This window comes from Lycorma delicatula, chromosome 1 (genome assembly GCF_047948215.1).
Source record: "Lycorma delicatula isolate Av1 chromosome 1, ASM4794821v1, whole genome shotgun sequence".
NCBI classification, from domain to species: Eukaryota; Metazoa; Arthropoda; class Insecta; order Hemiptera; family Fulgoridae; genus Lycorma; species Lycorma delicatula.
Window position 1 is genome coordinate 188,589,166 of NC_134455.1, and position 27,819 is coordinate 188,616,984.

At 32.7% G+C, this 27,819-nt stretch overlaps 1 protein-coding gene across 1 annotated transcript in view; it reads left to right on the forward strand.

Moving 5' to 3' along the window:
* RIOK2 (RIO kinase 2) overlaps positions 1 to 16,573 on the forward strand; it is a 39,426-nt gene extending 22,853 nt beyond the window's left edge. The window contains exons 4-7 of the mRNA XM_075368558.1: positions 2,901 to 3,110; positions 10,448 to 10,639; positions 13,541 to 13,633; positions 15,718 to 16,573. Of these exons, the coding sequence (XP_075224673.1) occupies positions 2,901 to 3,110; positions 10,448 to 10,639; positions 13,541 to 13,633; positions 15,718 to 16,405 (1,183 nt within the window). The 3' untranslated portion in view covers positions 16,406 to 16,573. The remainder of the gene's footprint in view (positions 1 to 2,900; positions 3,111 to 10,447; positions 10,640 to 13,540; positions 13,634 to 15,717) is intronic.
* Positions 16,574 to 27,819: the final 11,246 nt, after the last annotated feature.

The following is a 27,819-nucleotide window of genomic DNA, read 5'->3' on the forward strand; positions in this document are numbered from 1 at the left end:
TGTTGCTTTTGTTTTTTGATTGTCGATAGTTGCTTTACTTTCTTCATCACTAGCATTTTTATATTTTCTACATTCATCCATCAGCTACAATATATCCTCTGATATCCAAGGTTTTCTACCAGTTCTCTTTGTTTCGCCTAAGTTCACTTCTGCTGGTTTAAGAATTTCCTTTTTAACATTCTCCCATTCTTCTTCTACATCTTCTACCTTATCTTTTTTACTCAGACCTCTTGCAATGTCCTCCTCAAAAATCTTCTTTACCTTCTCTTCCTCAAGCTTCTTTAAATTCTGCTGATTCATCTGTCTGCCATCCTTTCTTCAGGTTTTTAAACCCCATCTACATTTCATTATCACTAAATTATGGTTGCTCTCAGTGACTGCTCCAGAGTAAGCTTTGCAGTCAACGAGTTGATTTCTAAATCTTTGCTTAATCGTGATATAATCTATCTGATACCTTGCAGTATCACCTGGCTTTTTCCATGTGTGTGTTCTATTATGATTTTTAAACTGAGTGTTGGCAATTACTAAATTATACTTCGTGCAAAATTCTATAAGTCAGTCCGCTCTTTCATTCCTTTTGCCCAGCCCGTATTTACTCACAATATTTGCTTCCTTCCCTTTTCCGATGCTTGCATTCCAATCCAACTATTATTGAATTTTCATCCCCTTTTGTGTGTTTATTGCTTCATCAATTTTTTTGTATACATACTAACTCATCATCATCATGGGCAATTGTAGGAATATAGACGTTACAATCGTTGTTGGCTTAGGTTTTGAATTTATCCTTATTACAATGATTCTGTTGCTATGTATTTTGAAATACTCTACTCTCTTCCCTATCTTGTTCATTATGAAACCTGCCTGCCTGCCTGCCTTTTATTTGAAGCTGAGTTAATTATTCCAGAATCACCTGACCAAAAGTTGTTTTCCTCTTTCCACTGAACCTCACTAATTCCTACTACATCTACATGACTTCTAACATTCCACGCTCAGACTCATAGATTATTTTTTAATTTTCTGGTGACCCCTTGCTTAGTAGTCCCCACCTGGAGATCTGAACGGGACTAGTTTACCTCCGGAATATATTTTCTAGGAAGGCGCCTCCATCTTTGTTACATGAAAATACAGTGAGTTACATTTTCTTGGAAATAAAGCAGCTGTAGTTTTCCATTGCTTTCAGCTGCGCAGTACTCAGAAGACTGAGTGATGTTGATATGCCTGTTTAAGTCTTCCTGACCTATGTCCTTAACAACTACTGAAAGAGTTGCTGCCTAATTCCAGGAATAATTCCTTAGTCTGGCTCTTTAACAGATACCTCTCTGATATTGTTGCACCTTGTGTCCAGTTACTCTGTATCACTGAGCACTCAAGACCTCTCACCGTCAGTAAGGTCTCATGATTCATAGAGGGAGAAGTTTTTATAAAAGATCAATTTTATGTATTATTTGCCATCCATTAGAGATGGTAGGTTAAAAAATGCTGTTGTTAATGTGATTCAATTAGTTCAGTAGAGTAGCTGTATTAGTTCTTAAAAATATATGAAATGGTATATCAAATTGTGTATACATCTTGTGGTTGTAACAACTAATTCTTGCTGCCTTTGTCAAATGAAGGCCAAAAAAAGGCTTCTGAGGATAAATTTAAAATTTGAAATTTTAAAGTAGATATTTGACAAGTATAGCCAGCCTTAATTTGGCCCAAAGAGGTCAGTTTTCTTCACAAGAAAATGCTAAAGCCATTTTTCAGAACCAGTTTTTCAAACAGCAGTTAAATGATGAAGTCAGTGCCACGCTTGTGAATAAACAAAAAGAAAGGACACTATGTGTGATGTAGGCCTGTATAGGTTTTCTGTGTTTAAAAGAGTATCATACATCCTTGCTCTTCTAAAAAAAAATATTTTCTGTAAAAAATTGGGTTTCTAAGAAAATTAGAAAAAACTACAGGTAATGAAGTGTACAAAGTTCTTATGAATAGTATATTTTATGTAGAGTAAGGAGTAAATTTGTTTTACAGTTCAATTTTTTGCATGCAAATTACGCTTATTTCTTACAATGGAGTGGTTAACATAGGCTCATCATATTTGATGTTTATAAATAATTGCAGTCAAATTGTACAAAATTCAACCATGTTCAACGTTGTTAATAAATTGTTCAACATTCAACTAAATCTATTTAGTTTCTCCCCTTTTCACTTCAAATGGTATTAGTAGATTTTTTGTTTTTTTTCTTGCATTACCATGCAAGTGTAAAACAAATTGAATACATGTTTGGAAGGGAAAAAAGTGAAATATAGGTCATAAAACTTGGATAAAAACTCAGGGTTAGTTCTGACTTATATAATTTATTCAAAAGGTTAAGTGACATAAAGTTGTATGACTTTATATTAATGACTATCAGTAAGTTTCTTAAAAGATCAGAATTTTTTTCCTAGGAATGCTAAAAAAATGTGAGTTTTGTTAACGAACTGAACTTCAAATTTAATTTACACGGTGCCTTAGGTTTTATTCCTAAAAGGTAATTATGTATGACAAACACACTAAAACAGTATTGGTAATTGTTAATTATTTACATAAAAAATAGCTGTTGACTAAGAACTTTAGTAATGCTTTAGACATTTCTGCTTAAAAGGAAATGATAATTTAAAAATATTCTAAACCACTTAAACAATGAGTGCAGATTGCCGATTGCCCACTGTGACAGTACAAGATTTTCTGTTTATAAACTATATACAGGCAAGAATGTCTGGAAATGTAAATAGTTTAAACACTTAGAAATAATGCAAATATGTATGGTAATAAAGTACTTATTGAAAATGTTTGGGAACAAAAAAATTATGATTAACAATCCCATTTAAGGTAATATTTTTAAATTGAAGTAATAATTACATTTTAATTTTTTCAGGCTTGGTAGAATTTGTTTCCGAAACTTAAAGGAGAAGCGTGATTATCATAAACACCGGCATAAGGCATCATGGCTTTATTTGTCAAGAATATCTGCTACTAAAGAATTTGCATACTTGAAGGCATTACATGATCGTCAATTTCCTGTTCCAAAACCTATTGATTGTAATAGACATTGTGTTATTATGGAACTTGTTGATGGTTATCCACTGTGAGTATTTGTGTTTTTAATAATTCTATTTTAATTATTGTGAGAGTACATTTAATTTTACTGATTATGGATATTCCTGTGTGCTCATGTCTGTGGCATTGTTAATTTTTTTTTGTCAAGGGTTTTAATACATATTAATGTTTCTCATATATGTTGAAGAAAAATTAATTATTGGTCAAAGATATGATTACATGCATTTGTTAAAGTAAAAGTACATGGTTATGGCAGGTATATAATTCTTTGGAGAATAGGAAACGTCAAAAAAATTATATTACTAGAAAAATACATACTTTCAGGAAATTATCAAATTTAATCGTACTTGGATTTAAAATTATAGTAAAATAACATTAGTAAATCATTTGAAAATGTCCAGAGATGTTTCCAAATTCAATCTTACTTGGATTCATCAGATAAATTTCTCATAATTTAATATTGTGTGTTTACCAATGATGTTTATTTAGTTTTCTTTACTTGTGTTAGTTTTTGGTTAGTAGTTAGATTTGAATTAAGTTGTTTGAAATTCCTTGGTTTAATATTTGAGTTTTTCTTTTGCATGAAATTTTATCAACACATGTGTAATGGTTGAAAATTACTGTTGCCTATTTCTAAATGATAATCAGCAGTAGTTCATGCAAGATAGAAAAGATAAGTTGCTTTAGTATAGTTAGGATTACAACGTAGGCAGCATAATAAGAAAATAAATGGTGTTGAGGTATTGCAGAACTAATTATTTATATTTCTAGATGTTGCTAATTTTTACCACTTTGTTGTTTAATTAAAGTTGTAATAAAATTTGAATGAACAAAATTTCTTATACATTTTTGGTTGTCAGAAACACTATTTTATTACAATTTTAGTTACACCTTACTGGAGTATGTGCAATATTACTTTCTACTGCAACCAGGTAAAATGTTTGTTATCATTAATATAAAAGTAACTGTTCGATTATTGAAACATTAACAATCTGAAATTAAAATAAAATGAAAATGCATGATTGATATAAATTTGAAAGGTGCTCGTACAATTACAGTTCTCTTGTCCAAATATTCACAGTTTTAACTAAACTCACATCCTAGTGCAAGTAGTAAAATACAAATCTTTTTCTTACTGTTTAGGGTTATCAAATATCTAATAATCAATGAAAATAATTTTATTTCATTAGTAAATTTAAATTTAGAAAATAACAATGAACATAACATAAAAATAAACATGTAAATCTTTATTACTTATTCCTAAATAAACAAGTTAATTGTAATAAATTATAGGCATACAATTGCAGCAGTTTGTACTTGATAGAAGAAAGACTACACAGTGCCAACTAAAACATATATCCCATGGATAAAAGAATTGCGAAAGTAATTCCTGAAGTGTTAAAAAATAGCTTTGTTTTACAAATCTTTAAAAATTTGCTGTACAAATTAGCTTTGTTTTATAAAATAATGCAACGAGAGAAAGCCACAATTGATCAGGCTTTATAAAATCTGCAACCAAGAAAAAAAAATAGTCAGCACTATAAACTACTTGGGCACTGTATCCAAAATCTCCATCACAAGAAAAGTTCACAGATTTTTCTTTCAAAATGAAATTTCTATGTATGAAGTTTATGAAGTAGTTAAAAATTAAAAAGTTCTCCCAGATCTATCTGGGAATATGTTATATAGACTGTTAATTTTTATGAAAGATGCATTTCTAATGTTATACTTAATGTTTTAACTGAAAAACTATTTTAAATGAAAGGAATGACATAATTTGATGCATACAATCTACCTGACTGAAATAAGGTGAGTGTCAAGAAGCGAAAGAAACTTACCCATCTAGAAAGATGGAAGAAAAAGATTGAAAAATTATTATTTATTACATTAGTAATGAGTAAGAAGGAGGTGTAATGCTTATGATCATACTTTATAACTTTTCTCCAAAGTAACAACTTTAACAAAAGTCGGATTGAGTGTCCATGAGGTACACCTGGATATATCCGGAACAAGTAGGAGAAATTTATCTGGTGAACTGAATCTAAACCAACTTCACAGCATCATTTATCTCAGTTATCTTAAATCACACCTCACTAGATCACATTTGGAGTTGTAACTCAGAACCTAGTCCCACCGAAGGTGACCCCTTGACAGTCAACTGCATGAGGTGTTTTAAGGAATATTCCACCTGCTGAACCAAGCAACACCAGAGTTCAGAGAAGGTAACAATTCAGGTACGGTAGGCTGCCATTCAGAAGAAAACATGCATTCAAAAGCATTGTAATGTCCCAACACTACACTCGCTGACAAGAAAAATACTTGTCCAAAGTCTAAGTCTAAAATCAAACCAAAGCAATTCACCTACATCTCCATAGACAATGTAAACTTGCTCATGCAGACTTGTAAACTAAAAATGATATCTGTTCTAATGGACCAACATAAAATTTTCATCATGGGTCTGCAGGAAATAAGAAACATCAACCAGGACACCATAGAATCTCAAGGAGGCTCTACAAAGGTAATTTGTATAATTTTGTAATTAGGGAGACAATGCGGAAATATTAGCCAAATATTTCAACAAACTCCTAAATTGTGAAGAACCGACAGAACTCCTAAACTTCAACACCAGCACCCCAATAACAATACCACCAGAAAACATCAGCCCCCCCCTTAAAAGAAGTCTGCCAAGTACTGTATGAGATGAAGAATTACAAAGCAGCCAGAGAAGATAAGACTTTTGTAGAGATCTGGAAACATGCAGGAAGATTAGCAAAAAGTTTTTACAACAGCTTGTCAACATCTGGATCAAAGAACAACTACCAGAGCACTGGACGACAGCCCTCATCCATATGCTACACAAAAAAGGGGACAGAACAGACCCTAAAAATTACAGGGGAATCTCACTCCTAGACACAACGTACAAAATTCTTTCAAGAATCATTCTCAACAGGATCGGTTTGCAGCTTGAGAAAGAACTAGGAGAATACCAGAGAGGTTTCAGATCCGGGAGGAGCTGTCCAGACCAGATCATGAGTCTCAAGCTATTAATGGATTGCAACAGGAAAAGAAACAGAGACATGGTGATAAACATTTGTAAATTAAGAAAGTTTATGACTGCATTCACAAAGAATTTTTACTAAAAATTCTAAGACACCTCAGACTACATACCAAATTAATAAATATGATAAAACTGACCCTCGCAAACACAAAGTCAAAGCTAAAATTTAGAGGCTGGCTCCTGGTACCATTTTAGATCAAAACAGGTCTGCGCCAAGGGGATGGGCTTTCACCACTACTATCAGCTGTGCTCTAGAAATGGTAATGAGGGAATAGCTCAAAAAATGCTCCTCGAAAGTACCTGGGATTGCGTCTATTTTAACTCCTATTGATGGAATTGTTCATGAATGATTTACATCTGATGATGAAACGATAACTCATAATTGAGTTAGGAATGGTACTGTTATCCGATTATCAACTTCAATTTGTTGAAATGATGATTTTTTTTGGTTTAATTATACATGATTGAAATTTTATTTTTTTATAGTATTCATAAGATAAATATCATGGTTTCACCGACAACTTGGCACTACTAGCAAACTGCATTCCTACATCAATGAAGTTAAATCACAGATACATTGCAAATAAAATTGGTCTCAAAGTATCATTCAAAAAGACAGAAATTATGCCCCAAAAAATTCAACACTATTAAAAGAAGTAAACATAAATGGTAATAAAATAAAAATAGTAACCCAATTTAAATACCTTGGAGAAATAATAACAAACAATCTAAATGTAAAAAACCTCGATCCAAATAAGATGTAACAAACTACTTAAAGCTCAAAAATTAACATGGTATACTTACAATAAAAGATACCCATCAATAAATGCAAAAATAAGATACTACAACAAAGTTATAAAATCAGAAGCCATTTATGGAGCAGAAACACTTCCACCTGGAAGAAGAATCAAAAACAAACAGACAGACTCCAGAAAATTTGAAGAACCTGCATTAGTAAAAAGTACTAGAAAGGCAAGCAGTGGTAGATTGTGCCTGACAAAGTTGTGTACAATGAGTTAGAACCCATCACTGATACCATGTGTAAGTGGGGACTAGGATTCTTTAGATATATCATGAGAATGCAAGATGGTAGACTTCTGAAACAGCTAGTACAGTACAATCTCGACTTGAAAAACACCAAGACAGGATGCAGAGAAATAAGAGAGGATCCGAAGGAAATTGTCCTCACACCAGAAGACATTACAGGTAAGATAAAATTAAACAAGAAAATCGAGAACAAAAACACTCGCTTCATATTCACAAGAAAAAACTCACAACACAAACATTTTCAGTACTAGAAAAAGCACAAAGATCGGAACATATGAAAAAGTACTGGAAGGACTGCAAGGCCCAAACAGTCCATCAAAGAGACTTGGATAATGGACTTATTAAAATGATTCTATGCGGTCATAGAAGATAATAATTTAAAAGTTAGTTAATTTATTTTCTGTTTAAAAAGAATGTACATGAACAAGGTTTCATCTGTTATGCAACTTTCAACTCATATGGAATATACTTTATACTGTATGCTTTTTAAAAGGAAGGTTAATTGAAAAAAATTAGTTGAAAATTTGGTGGAGATATCTAGTTCCATACAGTAGTCATCATATTCTCCAGATTTGATTCCCTGTGACATTTTTCCTTTGTATCTGCCTTAAATGCTTTACTAATGAGTAAGTAAAAAAGAAGAATATTGAAAACATTAATAAAAATAACATCTTATAACTTTCAAATGTATACTTTTATAAACAATCACTTTAAGCTGCCAAATATTATTCTCCAAGTCTAATGTAGATCATAACCCTTTCTTTATTATACCTTAGTCATACATCAAAGTGTACTTAATATTCTTTTCAGTTGCTTTTTAATTTAGGGCTATGTAGATCATCTTTGCTTTTTCAGTGAAATTTTAAGGAAAAAAGAATGTTAAAAGTAAATACGAGAAGCACTCAAAATGTTATCTACCTAGGGCTGTTGTGAGTTACATATTGAGATGCGTTTGATATCTATATGTAGTTCATAATATGTGTGCTATGACCTAATTGTGATTGAATTTCTTTTACATGTGTTAATGCAGTAGTCCTCTGAAGTTAGTAAAACCCGCGTATGGCAGTAGATTTGTGTAAATTGGAGCATTGATCAGTCATAAAGTTTCTCACCAAAGAAGGGAAATGTCTGAAGGACATCCATAGTAGGATGGCGACTGTGTATGGTGATAATGCACCTTCACAATACCAAATGAAATTTTGGTCCAAAAAATTTAAGTAGGGCAGGGAATCCATAGAAGATGATCCCTGCAGTGGAAGACCTGTGGAAGCAACCACACCCTTCTGCCAGAAAGTGGACGGACTGTTATAGAAGACAGACGTGTTAGGGTTGCAATACATGCTACAGAATGTGGGATGTCTGAAGGAATCATTACAACAATACTTGATGACCATTTACACATGACAAAAATCAGTTCCTGATGGGTCCCACAAAACCTCACACCACATCAGAAGCAATGTTGTGTGTAGTTGATTGCGGAGAACTTGCAGCTGTGTGAAAGGAATCCTATGGATTTTTTTCAGCAGGTTGGTGACTAGTGATGAAACATGAATTCATTACTGAAGACCATACAAGAGTCCATGCAGTGGAAACAAAAGTTCCCCAACATCCAAAAAATTCAAAACCCAGCCATTGGCTAGGAAGATCATGGCCACAATTTTTTGGGATAGTGAAGGAATTTTGTTGATTGAATACATGGAGCACAAGCAGACTGTCACTGGTAATTTCTGCGCTGAGTATCTTGGTATCTGAGAAGCTATGGGCAGCAATAAAGGAAAAACAGGCAAGGGAAGCTATCCAAAGGTGTCTTGCTTTTGCATGACTGTTTCAATGCACATTGCAAAGCAAACATTAAGGGAGTGTGGATTTCAAGAACTTCCTCATCCTCCCTGTAATCTCTGGCTCTGGCTCCCAGTGATTTTTCCTGTTCAGAAACAGAAAAACCTTTGGGGCAGAGGATTTTTACGGCAACGATGAACTGAATGCATCTGTTTGAGGGTATTTTGAGGAGCAAGATAAACATTTTTTTACTCTGGCATAACCTCTGTGCAGGCTAAATGGAGCTAGTTTGTGGAAGTGCAAGGAACATATATTGAAAAATAAAAATGACACTACTTCTCTGCCACCACTTTTTCTAAGGTAGGTAGATAACATTTTGAGAGCCCCTCTTACTTTATTAAACATTTAATTTCTTTTCTGCGTATGCATTGTCTTTAATTTTGTCTGTACAGTTTACAACAAAATAGTTTATTATTATTTTTTAATTATCTTTGTGTTTCTTACAAAACTGAAAGAAATTACTTTATCATGATTCATATCTATTTTTCTGGACTTCATGAAAGAACAGCCGAACTGATTTTTACCTTCAACCTATGTTAACTCTGATTCAGATCCTATGATTGTATTAATTTGAAACATTTAAAGGAAATTTTCCTCTTGACGTAAAAGTCATACTTTTGGCTTTGATTTGTTCAAAATAGATTTAGAAAAATCCTTAATGGAAAAATTAAGCTCTGCGTTATATTTGCAGTAACATTTTTAATTTTTAGAGTATTTAATGAGATTTTGAATGGGGGCTCTTAACTCATTAATTTTTGTTTGTAATATATATATATATATATATATATATAGTTACAAAAAAAGAAATTTCAAGAGGTCCATCTTCTCTCTTGGTGAAACTGGTTTTGTTTTTTTAGTTACATACCAAAAATGCATTTTAACAAAAGATTTTGATAAATCAATTTAAAATAAATTTGGAAAACTATAAACCATTTTGAACTCAATTTAAGACATTTTTAATAATGGCTTCACCCCCTCCTTGCAACAGTAACACTTAGGTTTTTTGTGATGGTATACTTAAACAAAAACTAAAAGGATAAAACTTGGTAATTTAAATGGCATTATAAGTAATAAATATATAACATTTTTTATTTATTGAATTTCTAGTGTCTCTTATGTGACTTTTTTGAAATTTCCTCTCATGAGGTAAACACTTTTCATTAATTTAGTGGATGGGGATAGATATTAAAGAAAAATTTTTCAAGAAACAAAAATTGAAACGATTATACCTAAAAATTAAATAAAACACCTTGATTTTTATTTTATTTTATAATTTTTACCTGGAACCAAATGACTCTTTTTAACAATATAATGGTAAATATTTATTGTATGACATTCATTGTAAAATTTTGTAACGTTAATTTATATTGTGATTAATGATGAATCTCTTATGTGTAATGATTGATTCCAATTTTTTTTAGGAGCCAAGTGCATGAAGTACCAAATATTGAAGCACTTTATGATGACTTAATGAATTTAATTGTAAAACTTGGTAATTGTGGCGTTATACATGGTGATTTTAATGAATTCAATTTAATGATTACTCCTGGTGGTAAACCTATTTTAATTGATTTTCCACAAATGGTATCAACTTGTCATATAAATGCCCAAATGTAAGTAAAACTTGTTTTAATCTTTTCTAATAATTTTTTGTTTTTGTAATCTCAGTTTTTGTTAATAGCATATTCTTTGTTTAACAAATTTATGTCTGCTTTAAATTTAATTGTAAAAATTCGGTTTGGCCTGTTTAATATACATTAAATATTTTCAGAAAATGATGTGTTTTTCTAGATTCAATTTTTATATTAAAATCAATTGTTGCATAATTTTTTCATTAAAATTTTTTTTTTGTAAAGCCGAAATGAAAAATTGTTAAAACCATTTCATTTCATTAATTTCTTACAGTACTGTTATAAAAATGTGTGAACTGCCATTTTCATTTAATGTTCTCAAGTTTTTAACCTGAAAAATTTATATTTTCTACAAAAAAATCCATTTTATGTATTAGTTTATAGGGTATGAAAACCAGGTTTGTTGTAGTTTTTAGAAATCTGTTCTGAGTTAAAACCACATGAATGTGTAATATGATATGTTATCTTTTGTGTATGAATACAATTTATTTTTCTACAAACTTATTCTTAATATGATTCAAAATTTTAAACATTACTTGTCACTTTGGATAAATATGCAGAATTTCAACTTTCTAGGTTTTGCAATTATTAAAGTAACAAATAAAGTTTTTACAACTGTAGTGTAGTTTACAAAAACATAATGAATAAAATTGTACAGTGTAATAAGATTTGCCATGCTTGTCTTAGTTTGTAGTTTGCATAGCCCCTTGGAGGCGCTAGAGATTCAAGGGGGCGCTAACAGCAAGAACTGAAGATGGTAAGAGAACTGGGAATGTGTATGTAAGAAAACTAGCAAAATTTAATTATTTTTTGTAATAAATATTTTATTATCATTAAATGTGTTATTAATTTTATTAAATAAATGCTAGCAAATCTATAAATGATTTTCAGAGTAATATATTTTATTTTGAATATTCCAAACAAGTATAAAATTAAAAAAAAAAAGGTGGAAAAAATAATTAATTCTTGACTAGTTCTTGAGAAAATAGTATATAATTTAATATGAAATGTTGCTTGCTTGTGTGTATAGAATCTCTGATCAGTTTCATTATTAGTTTCTGGAACTACACATTAAGCTAGATTTAATAAAACATTTTGTTAAAGCATTGGATCGTGATGGGACTGGATTTCAGTTTCTAAAAAAAAAATTTCCTTATATAAGCGATGCTAAGATAAAGGAAGTATGTTTGTTGAACTGCAGATAAGAAAACTAATGAATGATAACAAATTTGAAGACAGTTTGAATGACTGTGAGATTGCTGTGTGAAAATTTAAAAAAAAAGTTGTAAACAACTTCCTTGAAAACCATAAAGCAGATACCTACAGAGAACTATAGCTTCTTAAAAAATATAAAGCACTTCGATGTAATATGTCATTAAAGATCCTCTTCTTCTTAGATTGTCATCTGGATTTTTTCTCTACCAAAATTGTAGCTGTGAGTAACAAACATGGATAACACTTTCACCAGAAAATATTCACTTGGAAACATGGAAAAATTGAACTCAAATGCTGACTGACTATTACTGGAATCTCAAGAATGATGTACATACAGCAAAATGCACCAGAAAATCCAAAAGAAGCACATTTTGGGCATGGAGAAATATGCATATATAATATTGTTCTACTATTGTCACAATGCTTTTTTCTTACAACAAAAAATGGTAATTAAAAAAAACTGTACAATATAGAAAGAAACCACTTATATGAAATCAGCGTCAAAAATAGTTCAATATTTGAAAACTTCACTGTTTGAGTCACAGTTTGGTATGATACAGGTCAAGTTAGTGTCATTTCTTATAAATCCTTACTTTATTAAATAAAGAGTAGGCAGCTGTGACTATGAATACTGATTGTTCTTGAAAGATAAACAGTTTGCTTAAACCAGAAGTTTGTCATATCAATCACTAGGCAATATGGTCCCAACAAGAAGGTGTTACAATTCATGTGGCTCAAATCTCTATGATAATTCTTGTCACAATTTGCTAGACCACATCATTTCCTGGTTTGGTGATATAGCCTAGCATCCGTACTTCTGTTTGTGACTTCTTGTGGTGTTATCTGAAGTCGTGAGTTTACATCAAAACACCTGTACAGTTGACAACCTCAAGCTTGCTATATCTCAAAAAATTGCTGATTTGAAGAGGAGATGTTGGAAAGGATAACTTGCAACTTCTGGGAGAGACTTGGAAGAATGTATGCATTTGAATGTAATGCATTTGAAGTATGTGATTTTTAAAACAAAATGAACATTTTTAAGTAAAATTAGCATACAATTGGCTGTATTTCTATATTAATAAATTATTCCAGTTTACAAATTCTCTTATTGTCATTTCAAAACTGTCTCAACTTATTTACCAGATCCTGTATATTATTAAATTAATTACTGAATGTCAGTTGGTTCATTAGATGATAATTCTTGTCTTCCCGTGTGCAAGGTTTACACATGTAGATATACAAGTCTCATGTAACTTGGCCTACTTGAGGCCAAGCTAGATAAATTCCATTTTAATGCTATCTTAATCTGCTTAAAATCTACGTAATTAACAACAGATCATGACCTTGTGAACCGTTTAATACTTTGTAAATGAACAATGTATGCAGTTCTCTGCATTCTCCTTGTCAATAAAAACTCATTTTGTAACTATGTAGTTCACATGAATCACTTAATTATTATTATATACCAGTTATTTAATCACCTTTCTGTGAAAAAAGTAATGATAGCAATTTGCCTAATTGGGCCTAAGAAAACTGTGTAGTAAAAGTATAAATAATCTTTTTCTGTTAATGAAATTTCATCAGACCACCCACTAAAATTGTTAATTCTTTAAAAATTTTTATTTACTTCTATTTATAACATTCATTAGTTATTAATTTTTTTTCTAGGTATTTTGAAAGAGATGTTAATTGTGTACGTGACTTTTTCAAGAGACGTTTTGGATATGAAAGTGAAATGTTTCCTACATTTGATGTAATTAAGTAAGTTTTTTTAAATTAATTAATCTATGTAAATCTATACGCAATATTATTGTGTATATTCAATATTTCAATATTTGTTGTAAAGTACTTAAACATTTACTATATTATGTGTAAGATGTACAGGTTGTAAGTACAAGTCTGTTTGATAAATTTTTTTATATACTGCTATATTTTCATTTTTAAATTTAACTATTTTCATCTATAACAAAGGAGATTACTCTCGACCATAATAATGATAATTTTCCTGTATGGTATTTGATTTGCTTTGGGATGAAGGCAGATAAGAGATTTAATGCTTATGAATAGTTGTAGACTAGATAAACGAGGTTGAATCAGATTTAAATGTAATTTTGCTATTCTACGCAGCAAGCAGTTCCAAGCTGATGGCAGAGTGGGGGGTTAATGTTTGGTGTGTTAGAGAGGGGCAACAAGCTTGGTTAGCTCCTCCGCTCTGTTCTGTTGATAGTACATCCATGAGTGAGCAAGAGGTTTGTCGTCTGTTGTACAATGTATAATCATAAAGTTTTTAATTAATAAAGGTGTAAAACCCGCGGAAATTAAAATTTTTTTGAAGGTACAGTTTGGGGACGCTATACTGTCCCAGAACCAATTGTATACTTGGGCCAGACAATTTTTTTTTTGAAGGGTGGGTGAGAAATTGTAGAAAACAAAAGTCATGATCGACACCCAAGATTAAGTCTCAGCTGACAACATCCGTGCCATTCGAGAGCTTATTGAAGGTGATCACTGGTTCACTGTTGAAGTAATCACGTCAGAAGTCGTTATCAGCTGTGGGAGTGCTCAATCCATTATCACTGATCATCTTGGCCTTAGAAAAATTATTGCTTGATGGGATCCAAGGTTATTGACTGAAAATTAAAAACAGGTCAGTCTGTAGGTCTGTGAGAGACTTCTGAATTGATTTTGGCAAGAAGGGGATGATTTTTTGAGGCACATCATCACATGTGATGATGTGCAATGAGACATGGATCCATCATTACACTTGGGAGTAAAAAATGGCACCTAAGGAGTGGTGAAGGTAGAATGAGGGATGCCCAGTAAAAGCCAAAACCTGTTTGTCAGCCAGAAAAGTTTTTGCAGTATTTTTTTGATTTGGGGGGAGATTGATTTTCTTCACAATCAACAATGGTGAAGAATCAGCCAACTTCATCATGGTGAAGTTGGCTTACTATTGCCAGATCCTACAGTCAACAAAAGCCACCTACCAAAACAAAAGATGGGTATGCCCATCAGAGATGTCATTCTTCTCCATGACAATGCCAGGCCGCACATTGCGGCCTGGCAAAGTTCCGAAGGGCTATTAAGAAAGATCAAGAACATTCTTGTATAAAGTTTTGTTGCTCTTTGATACACAAATATTTTTCGAATTCAAGAAGATTTTGAGAATTCATTGAACATTTATTCATTTTGCAATTTTCTGTAAATTTCTTTGGCACTCATGCACATTTTTGATGATTCAGTTTATTGACACAAATTTTTATATAGAAGCAATGAAATTTCTGGGAAATCCACCGAAAGATGTGATTTTGAATCATCTGTTCTCTTGAATCTTGTCATTAATGGGTGTATCAAATCATTGGTAAACAAAGATAGTCTGCTCTGTTCATCTTGATGCAAATTACCACATCCATCATTAAACATTGCTTAATCTCCATACTGTGGAATCACTCATTGGATTTTCTTAATAAACATCACAAATCTGACTGTGAATTTCAGCTGATTTAATGTTCCTTGCCTTCAGGAAACAAATTCGACTGAATGTCTACATGCTGTCTTGATTTTCTTAAACACCATAAATGCACACTAAGAAGGGTACAGACTAGACAACTGAATAAGAATCATGTCAATCCCTTGCTAATATAGTCTTACATACATTCCTAACATATCTGCTTATATATTTATTATATTATGATGAAATTACTATATATTTAATTACTTATCTATTTATTATGATGAAATTTACTGTTGTTTTCTACCTTATAAAGCAGATATTTTAGTTGTCTGTTACATTGCTTCTTTTTGTATTAAAAAATTATAATTTGATATTTTATTTTTTTGTACAGCCGAGAAGATGCTATGGATCTTGAAGTTTCTGCTAGTGGTTTTACTAAACAAATGGAAAAACATTTATTAATTGGAATGGGAATTGATGAGGGAAGTGATGATGATAATGAAACAGAAGAGGGTGATGAAGAGAACAATAAAGATCAGGAAAGTTCTGAAATTGAAAAATTAAGATTGTCTGTTGAACAGTCCTTATTAGAAAGTGAAAAAAATATTAGTTCAAATCAGCTTGATAATTATAATAATAAAGAGATTGATAAACTAAATGAACTTGAAAACTTAAAAGAGAAGGTTGAAAATATTTCAGTTAATAGTAATGATATTGTAAGTAATAAAGATTTGCAAGCAAGTAATGATTTTATTACTGTTGAAAAATGCATAGAAATATCAGAAAGTAACAATAAAAAACTTGAAGAAAGTTTGAAGTCTGATGGTAATTTTAGTGATAATGAGAGTAATTATGCAGAATCTGATTTAGTAAGTGTTGCTTGGACTAATTCTACTACGGCTTCTACAATTCCACCTGATGTAATAAGGGATAGGGTCAAAAAAGCTTTAGACAAAAGAGAACAAGCTATTGTTAAAAAACGTTGTATGGCTAAAGGTGAAGCCAGTGCAGTTATGAGAAAACGTAGGGAAAACAGAGAAACTGTTAAAGATTATGAAAAATTCTCTGAGTGGGAATGATGAATAATCATTCATATGTTATGTTATTTATAAATAAAATGTACAATTAACAGGTAAATTTTTTTTTTGTTGTAAATTCTGTTTCTTCTTGATTTCTTATAATACTTCCACTGAATTTTTTTATATCTTCTATATTATAAAGGTTTGTCAGGTGCTTTTTAAACTTGCTACTGAGTTTGATTTATTTGAATCTGTGTATCCTTACACATTGTGTTTATTTTTTACACAAATTTAATGTAGATTATGAAACACTTGGTTATTCCTTGAGACAGTAGTTTCCAAATTGTTTTGTACCACTCGTGTTAGGAATGTGTGAGCCTCAATAAAGGAGTGAGGGTAACGCAACTGTACAAGAAGAAAATTCTGTTGTGTTAATTGAAAATATACTGTCGTTAATTCTAATGCTGCACTTGTATTCCTTTAATACAACAGAAATTATCAAAAAATACACACGTAACATAATTTTATAGAAATAATTATGTAATTCTTATATAATTATTAAATCAGAAAGCCTGTAGAGAGTAAGCTTTTCCAGAAATAAGCAAACAATTTTTGAAATTGTCTGATTTTTTTCTGTTACAGGGTCTGCCAAAAAAAACTAATGCATTGAAAATGTTTCTTTTTTTTTCAATGAGATTTGGTGGATTTTTTCTTATCTGCGATTTGAAAGTTATGTGTAAACAGTCTCTTTCTATCTTGATGCACTCTTGCAAATAATATTTGAAGTTGTCCACTACTTTCCACCTGATGTCCTGACAGACATCAGGTGTGTTTTTATTTTGTAGCTTATCCTCTCCTTATGTTTAACTGAAAGTGTGAGAGCCATATATTTGATATATCTATATATTTCAGATTTATATATTACAATTCCATAGGAAAAAATAATCAGTTAAGAGATATAGAGTGACTAGGCCAGGAAACATCATGAAAATGGAGGTAAGATTGCCAGGAAACAAGTCATGTAAATTGAAAATGCTTTGTCTGGCATTGCAGCTCGTAGCTCCAGCTTACTAAAAGCATAGCTGTTCATAGTTCGTCATTTCTATAAAGTCAGGTTGTAAAATCACTTAACATGTGTACTTTTGGCCCTGTTAGTTATTGGATGTCAGTCTCACTGCCTTCAAAGAAGTACAGACCTAAGATTTGGAATACAGAAATTGTGAACCATTCTGTACCTTGGATGAGTAGAATGTTCTTTGGTGGATCTGCTGTGGATTGTTTATATGTTTTGATAATTTTTTTGTGTCTTTATATCACTGTTGACATAAACATTGGTCGTTTCACTAGCTGCCTGGTCTCAGTTGTTGCTTGGTCACTGTTTTGTAAGTGTGCAATTTCAAAGCCTGTAGAATTTACTACTGGAAACCATGAAGGGTGAGAACCAAAACTGAACTTTTATGTCCAAAATTGAGTGCAGAATGAAAGTTTTCAACCCGTAAAAGAATCAAGTTATAACTGTGTACTATGCAATTTAATGTACTTCAAATTATCTTTAAATTTTTTTAATGTACTTTAAGCTTTCATGTCTTGGAGTCTTGGATTTCCTTCTCACCGTTTTATAAATCAGTTCTATAAAGTTTACTAAAATCAAACTAGAAACAGATGTATCAGCACTTTATGATAGTAGTTTCTATAATTGACTTATGCTTTACTATCGCTTCATTTGTATTTACTTAAAAAATTAATTTGATATGGTAATTGATTAATTAGTTATTTCTAAAATAAACTGGTTGTATTGGTGTGTAAAATGGTAATGTTATCATTTGGTTTTGTAAAATATATGACATGGATTTGTACTCAAAAACTATTTTTGTAGTTGTACAGTAAATGTTTTTATATTTTGTAAATGTATTTAGTAGTAGAATTGCATAGCATTAGTAATATAGTAACAATAATTATGTTAGTAATGTGTAGTGATTCTTGTAATATTGACCTTTTGGATCCTGAATGTTCATATATACAGATGTTTGGGTATCTCCATAAAATCCCAACATCTGATTTTTCAGATGTTTACTAAATTAAGGTTATTTTGTCTATTATAGAAGAGAATGGTATACTTATTAGATATCAAAATGATGAAGAAAAAATAATCTTTCCATATATGTTAAAATGTTACATATTCAATGTTTCAATTTGATTGGAGTTTAGTTGGCTGTGAGAACGTAATTACGTTGGCCTTGCATATTCAGTTTTTTCTTTGTAATGCTGTCAGCTGTTCTATGTTTTTATAACTTTGCTAGTACTTTGCGTTATTTGTTTATGTATCTTAATTTTCCATGTACAAGTAGTTTATAGTTTTTTTAGTTTCATTTAGTTTATAAAAAATGAAGCAGGCATGTTCCCGTCTTAGTGAAAATACTATTACGAGAATGATTGAGGAAGACATTTTTTCTAGTGAAGACTTTTCTCAACTAGACGATTCAGAATGTGAAAGCTCATCTTTTATTGATGATACCAAGGATAATCTGGATTATGATCCAGATAAACAGACCACACTTTTTCCAAGGCTTTTACAGAAAAATGTAAGTTTTGATTTATTGTCAGATAGTGGTAATGAAATTTTTCTGATGTAGATAATCAGAAGCATATTCCAACTGTTTGACATAGAGGTAGACAGTGTGAGCCTATGACTACTATTAGTATTAATTACTCAAGTGGGGAAAACGAGGATGGTTGGGCTGAAGTGATGAAAATAATAATGACCTTTGGCATTTACATACATTTTTGTTCAATCTGGTGTGAAGCACTGTCCTCCTAGCAAATCCCCTGTCTTAGATTATTGTAAGTTTTTTTTTTCATTTCATCGTTTTTTTAAAATGTATGTGAAGTATATAAACAAATATGCTGAACAAGTAATGTCAGCTTTCAATGCAAAATTAGGGCTGAACGATAGCTGGCAAATATGGAGTCAGTTGCCGAGATTCAGGCGTTTATTTATGTGCTGATGAACATGGGTCTGAATAAAAAACCAACTATAGTCAGTTATTGGTGGACAACTGACATTCAGTATTGTGCGTAGTACAATAAAATGTTCAGTCAAAATTGATTTCAAGATTACGATAAAAGATTATCTTGAATAATATGATATTATTCAAGATTAAGGTATTACAATATTTCCATTCTGTTGATACAAACAACCTTCCGAAGCCAAAGGAATCAAACTATGACACCTGTGCTAGGGTTCAACCTGACATATATCATTTTACTGGGTATTGAAACACCACTACCCACCTGGGAAATTCCTTTCTACTGATGAAAGTATAATACAACAAATTTGTACAACTCTCTCATGCAATATTTACCAAAAAAACACCATAGATTTGGTGTGAAGTTGTGGATGCTTTGCGATGCGGTTTCAACTACTGTCTCAATTTTTTTATTTACAAAGATGCCAAGCACTTTGATGCACAAGAAGTGAAAGAAAAAGGACATGGCTTCAATGTAGTCTTGAAAATTTTAGAAGTAGCAGGTTATCTAAATAAAGGGTACTACAGTTGTGGATAATTTTTTCACTTCAATTAGACTAGCCAAAGGTTTGTACACCAAATTTACATTTTTGACCCATATAATTAGACAAAACAGAAATAGTATCCCTCCAGTTTTGAAAGTAAATTATTCAGTCATAGAAAATACAAATGAAAAAATAATATGTTGATGTTAGAGTACAGGCAAAGGAAAATACAAAAGAACCCAGTATTATTGTTGTCAACTGATGCTAAAGCTGAGGAAGAAAAAAAGAAAAAGAGGAAATAAATTACATATTACTAGTAAACCTAAAGTAATATGCGATTATAATTCCTACATGGGGGAGTTGGAGGACTGTAATGATCAAATGTTACTTCAATACATGAATGACTGTAAAAGTGTTAAATTCTGGAAAAAGATAACTTCTAATTTGCTCACAAGAATGTGATTAAATATATGTATTTTGTATAAAGAAAATACCACAAATCCTATGTCTAGATGTAAATTTACAGTTGCATTAGTTAATTATTAGCATCTGAATGGTTTGATTTAAAGAAAAATGAAAACATGGTGACTGATAATGATGTCGAAGAGCAAGTGATGCTGACACTTTTGTAGTTATTTTTATTGAAAAACGTGCCCAATAAAAGGTAAAAGAATTGCTGTGTTTGCAGTGCAACTAGCACCAGAATGGGTGGAAAAAGAAAAAATCTACCTTTATATGTGCCAAGTGCAAAAAAGGTCTACGTACAATGTGTTATTCACAACACAAATGCTAGAATTACTCTTCCTCAAACACACTATATAGTTATTTTGTATAATATGTAGGTTAGATGTTTTTGCATTAAAATAAAACTGTTTTTGTTATTGAAAAATTATGTTTTTTATAAAAATTTTTCAGCAGTGCTAAAACCTGTATTGAGTTATAAATTCCATTCTTACCTAACTTGATGAAGGCCTCTCTGCAAAACCGAAAGTTTTTAATTTACAACACAAATTTCTGACTATTAGGGCTGGGATTTTATGCAGATATCACAATAATAAACCTTGGGATTTTATGGAAGATATTTCTAAAAACTTTCTGGGAGCCAAAGGGTTAAATACTCTTTTAGATGAGAAAAGTTTTCTATTTTATTTCAGTGATGTAATTAAGTATAAAAAATTGGGGAACTATTAGATCAACCTCATGTAGTTAACTTGTTACTTCTGTGTAATGGGTTTATGTCTTAATAACTGATATTAAATTAACCTCTGCATATATTAGTAACTAAATAATTGAATTTAAATTAAATTGATTTTATAATTTTACAATTAGGTATGATGTTTTAACTTAGGTTTTAGAAATATTTTTATAAATATATTTTAGCTACAGAATTTTGGAAGCGATTTGGATTTTAAGGAAAACTAATTGTACTAACTACATCCTGCAGGATCATCTATTAAAGTACAATATTTTTTTAATTATATGTCATCTGTTGTGCTACAGTATATTTCTGTTACACTTTGTGGTCCTCTCAGCAAATATTTTCTGGGTTTTTATACATTCCATTTTATAACATACTTGAACACTTATGATTGTTGTTAATGATAAATATAATTTTTGGACTTTATGACCTTGCTTTGATAATTCTGTCAGTCAAATGATTTAAGTTGTTGGTATTGAGATATTGATTGTTATCGCATTGGTTAAAAATAATAACTGTGTGTAATTTGGTAGCCAATTGAAAATCTGTCTAGTAACTTGTAGAAATTGGTCTATTAAATGTTACATTGACATTTAATTCTTATTTCACATACATTTGTTTCAAGATGCTTACTCGATGAAAAATTCCGTGTTGTGTATTCAATCAACTTGTTAGTATGTATGGTTCCTCCTCTTCAAATTTTATTTTCCATACTTTCCTTAAGTCTGTCTTTTGGTGTAATAAGCATAAAAAACCCATTTTAACTTTTTCAAGAACGAAAAATTAACTGTAATATATACCTAACTGTAAATATATATTTAAAAATCTTATATGAATTATTTTGTTTGATTTATTGATATTTTGTGAAATCTATAAAAAATCGAAAAGTTACTGTGTGTTTCAAAATGAATATCAAAGTTTTAAAGCTGTGTAATACTTCTCAAATTTCACATACATTGATTAAATTATATATGAAATGAAAGAGAAACTCAAACAGTTTTAGCTGTGCACAATCTGATAAACTGTTTCCTGTACTTTCTGCTTGAAAGTACTACAAGAAAAGATAGCAAACCCCCCCCCCCCACAACAGAAAGTGTTCTGTGTTTGGCAGTTTACAAATTGTGAATCTATAATTTCTGTTCACTGTGCATTCTGTTGTAATCCCCCAAGTGAAATAACATTCGTAGATGGTGTAAACAGTTTGACACCTTTAGCTGTATTTGTAAAGTATTGAACCGATCAACATCTATATTTATATTTAAAGCGTGCGGAAAAGCTTTAGTCACAATCTTAATCAGATATTTTAAAGTTCTTACATGGTATAGTGAGTAATATCTAATCAACCACACCGATGATGATAAATCTACGTCCATTGTTACACTGCGACCCTGGCGATCCATCGTAAACCTTATATAATATATTCACAGTTTATTTTTTACCTGTAACCAACAACTTTATTTCATTTCTCAACAGCTCTGCCCAAAGTGTACTAAGAACTGTTGGAGGGGGAGAAGCTTTTTCATTGTCGTTCAACAACAAGAGTGATTTTGTATATATTCAAGTACAACATCACGATTTATATTATCCAAGTAATTAGAAAACATTGGCATCACTTCCGTTAAATGTTTCCACTCTACAAATGTGAAATGAATTCGCGTACACATATTATCGTATATATGAACATACCATTTTCCGAAAATGGATTTTAAATCAATACCGATACAAAATTCGTCTTTATCGTTTTTCAAAATTAACTGCTTCTTCTTCTCCTCGTGTAGTTCTATATAAGCTGTTATATCGAAAGATAATGCTACCAACTTGTTCCATAAAAACCCATCTAGTATTAAATTCTTCGATCCATTAGTAAATATTACTCCCGCTTTAAAATCAAGCCTACCAATCAAACCAACCATTATGAATTTAGACACATTTAAATGTGTGTCAACCGACAGAACATGCTTCTCCGTCTGATCTATCATGACGACTGAGACTAAGACCAAACATCGTACACCTCCTTCACCATTCGTGATACGATCTGTTAGAGAGAACCAATAGATCGCAGCACAGGCCTTGGGACCTTTCATTCAGTGTTTTGTGTGCGTGAATTATTTTTATAGAGTACTGAACGGGGGTTTAAGGTATACCAATGCTTGGTTACCATTTTTAAAATTTTTTTATTTTTTTTACAAAATGGATGGCTACAACTATAATTGAGACCTCTAGCCACACATTAACATCTTGCAGCAGAATGAGTTCTACAGCAGTAGTCGTTTTCGTGGTACAATAGAATCAAATGAAAGCGGAATGTTCTCCTTGACGCAGTTCTTACATTGTGGTGAATTGTGTGAGTTAATTGGTTCGTTGCACCAACAACATCTTATGCACAAGTCATTGAAAGAATAGTAGAAACCGTTCTTGGCCAATTCTTCTTTGTTTTCTGCGTTTGTCTTTTCAAACGAACGCAAGCGATCCGCTTCTCTGACTTGATACAACTGCTTTTTACATAACTTTAACCACCCCATGTAGAAACAACCGGTTTGTAAAGCGCATTTTCTGCTCACATTGAGGAGGTTATGGTACGGACAATTTACGATGTAATTCGAAGTCGGCTTCGGTGAGTTTTCCGGTATCATCCGAACATTTATGAAATCGACGCAGAAATTCCACTTTCTCCAGTCCCTTGGTGTATATTGTAGCAAACTGTAAACAGAACGCCTTCATAACATCGTCGGTGAATATAGCGTTACCATAATCCCAATCTATTTTGTGAAAGTTCCTCTCTAACCAAGCGGCCATCCTTCGGTATTTGGATTTCAACTCTGACCTTGGGTACAACGAACGAAAATGAATAATCGTATAGAATCCTTCGCTGACAACGGCAAGTTCTTTAACTACTGTATAAACTCACCACGATTGCCAAGGAAGCCGTGATATTCGATAACTCTAAACTGTGAATGGAATGGAATGTAATGCAAAGTTGGCGGGAGTTTATAGATTCTCCCTACGGATCGCAGAACCTGGACAGTGTCCCTTACTGCTGGATGATTCTATCGGGCGTGTTTTTAAAGGTTTATTTTAAGTGACGAGTCTAATTTTTCAATTTTTGTCTTATTTAATATTTTGTGTTTTTAAAGGACAGATTTAATTGCATTCCAATCCGTTGTTAAACCAGCGTTATCGAACCCATTTTATGGGCCGACCGCGGAAGGCTAGGCTTATGAAACCTGTCATCCCGACGTAATTCCCCTTCAGACCGTCCACTGAAGTCCTTTCGGTGCTAACGCTTCATAGACTAGCAGGAATACGCCACAACGGGGCACTAACTGTATGGAGGGAGCAATGCGCCCCCTTCTCCGGAGGAGTCGCAATTGCTGATTTAAGTTAATTTAAATGTAAGTTTTAAAAGGAGAGGTTGAGTAGAAGCTCTTCATCCACTTCTGTGATGGCTGCCTTTCGGGACGCATCTCTGCTGGGCTGAATACTGTGAATGAGGTCAAACACGATCTTCATATACCTTTATTGCATCACAAAAGGGATGGTGGAGTGGGGGGATTTTCACCGCCTTTTAAATAATCGACTAATTCTTTATAATATCAAGCGTATTGTTAACAGTAGAGCTCTTGAAGGTTTTTATCTCCTCCTCCTCCTCCATAACCAACGTAAACATTTCTAAATCATAATCATCTAAAATAGTTAACCTTTTCTTAGGCAATGAAGAGGAGGAATTGGTTAAGTTACCAAATGGTAACGATGTTGTTGTTGTTGCTACCAATGAGAAATTGGTAACGTTAAACAACGTGTGGTGAAAAAAACACCAAACGGTGTTGTTTTCACCGGTCACTGTTAAACTATTAACGATAGGTTGTTCTTGAGTATTGTTATTGTAGAAAAATCTTGTTTCTACCTTTGACGAATTATACAAAATTATCGGAGGAGTTTTGCTGTTATCCGGTGAAAAAGCAATTGTACACCTTTACGGATTAAACGTGGTGGGTTTATTGTTGCTGCTGCTCGATAATAGTGTTAAAATAATTCTACATAAAATGCCCGCTTTGAATGTGCATACGATTATAAACCATCGTTTTAACCACCACCATGATGACCATCTTCGTGGAAATATATTTTTCTTCTTCTGTTCTTCTTGTTCAAAGTTCATAAACAATATAAAACCTTTTTCACTATTCCTGTAAAAGGAAGTCTTATTCTTTAAGACTTTGGGGGTTGGCGTCCCCACGGGCCTAGCCTCCGCAGCTTTCCTTCCCACTATACAATGAGCTGCGGAACACTTTACATTATACACATATACTACACCAAGAACACTATATAAATTACAACATACACACTTACACAACAACATCCTACACTGATATTTCTTACATTAACACTCGGTGGTGTTGCGACATCTTACGAAACGCAACCGTAACCCAAGGTGGGAACAAATCGTGCCGATGGGTGAATGGCTCTACGTAGTGAGTCTTGAACGATGTCCTCTGCGCACCAGGGCGAACCCAGTTGTACTTAGCTCTAGCTCCAGTACGCGTGCGCTCTGCTGGAGTGGTCCATTTTTCGCCGGTACTCGTGGGACCAAAATTCCTGATCCTATAATTAATCCCAAGATGGTTGGTGGTCCATCTGAAAAAACCACCAAATTAAGTCTTGCGAAGAGACCTCGATCAGCTTAGTCTGACGAGGATAAAAGTCCTACTGAAGAGAACTTCTTAGAATCGAAATATAAAAATATTAGATTCGTTGTTCTTAGAAATAGTCAGGAAGGTGGCTCCCTTCAAAAGGTTTCACCTTTCTTAATTAACAAAACCATAACAGGTGCAAGTGGCTCCCCGAAGAATATCAGGAAATTACGCGACGGATCGATTCTGGTTGAAACATTCAACGATGAACAGAGTCGATCTATCTTACGTCTCCGTAATATGGGTGGTATAAATATAATTGCAGAATGCCACAAAACGTTAAATACGAGCCGGGGTGTAATTTTTTGTAGAGACCTTCTAGATATAGATATCTCGGAAATAGTTGATGAGCTTTGCCACCAAGATGTTGTTGAAGTGAAACGTATAATGAAACGGCAGAACGGAACAGAAGAACCGACACCGTCTCTTATATTAACATTCAATCTCCCTGTTCCACCAGAGAAGATTAAAGTGGGTTACCTCTCGGTTCGGGTACAACCATTCATACCCAACCCACGGCGATGTTTCAGATGCCAAGGTTTTGGTCATACTACAACATCTTGTACAAAAACTGAGATCTGTGCTCGATGTGCTAAAGAAGGTCACAATGACACTAATTGCGAAGAAAGTGAAAAATGCGCAAACTGCAGTGGTCCACATACAACCCGCTCCCGAGATTGCCCAACTTTTAAAGAAGAAAAGGCAATTCTCAAAATCTGTACGGAGCAAAAACTATCTTTTCCGGCTGCACGTAGAGAATATAAAAAGATAAACAATTCACGGAACCTGGTTAAACCAGACGTATCTTTTGCCACCGCTACATCTAAACAAATTCCTACAAATGTTAATAATCAGCAGTGCGGATCCTGCAATGAGCTTAAAAAACTTATTCAGATGCTATCTGATCAAGTAGCTTCACTTACAGCCACTATCTCAGAGCTGACAAAAATTAATAAAAAGTCCTCCGTCGCAGCTAGTGAATCAAACAGTATGATACATACGAAAGTTCCTATTCCCAAAGTCGTACCGCCACGAATAGCGACTATCACAGCTGGCAGTAAGCCACCTAATAAGCTCCCCATAAAGGGAACCCACATAACTATCTCCTCTGGGATGTCAACTACAGCATCCCATTCAAATATATCTCCTCCACCATCACCTCATATACTGGAGGATATGGTTGAAGAACCACCCGACCCTAGGGCATCGGAGTTCTTTAAAATAAAAAATACAAAAAAGAAAAACCGAATCACGTACAACTAATTTTTATATAATTTCCGAAATTTATTTTTTTATTTATTTTTTACACTTATGAACATTATTCAGTGGAATGTTAGAGGTATTCGGTCCCGCATTGAAGATATTAGAGTACTAGCGCACACACATGATCCACTAATCATGTGTTTCCAAGAAACTCACCTTCTACAACATGACCGAATTACACTCAGAGGATACTTCTGCGAGAGATACGACTGCCTAGTAGACAGTAGGGAGAGTGGTGGAGTAGCGATTTTCATGAAGAATGGGGTGTCAGCTACAAGAATTCAACTAACCACTGTCATTCCTGCTATTGCAGTAAAGGTCTCTATTCCTTTCAAATTGCATATCTGCAATCTGTATCTCTCACCGAACACTGAGTTCAGTGCTTTAGATGTCTCAAATCTCCTCACACAAATACCATCTCCATCGTTAATAGTAGACTTCAATGCCCATCATATTTCCTGGGGCTCAACCTTCTGCTCCACTCGAGGAAATATGATAAACAGATTGAGACAAGATTTTGCCTACTGAATAATGGATCACACACATTCATGTCCTTATCAACTGGTACTGTATCTAACCTTGATCTTTCCATATGCTCACCGAATGTGCTCCCTCATTTTAATTGGTCGGTTTGTGATGACTTCACGGCAGTGATCATAGACCAATTATTGGTTTCGGTGTAGACTGCGAGATTAAAAGAAGGCCACGGAGATGGATTGTTGAAAAGGCAGATTGGAACGGATACCATAAAGCATTCCAATCTCAGTATGACGATGGAGCGAACATCCTCGACCAGTATTCTTCTTTTACGTCC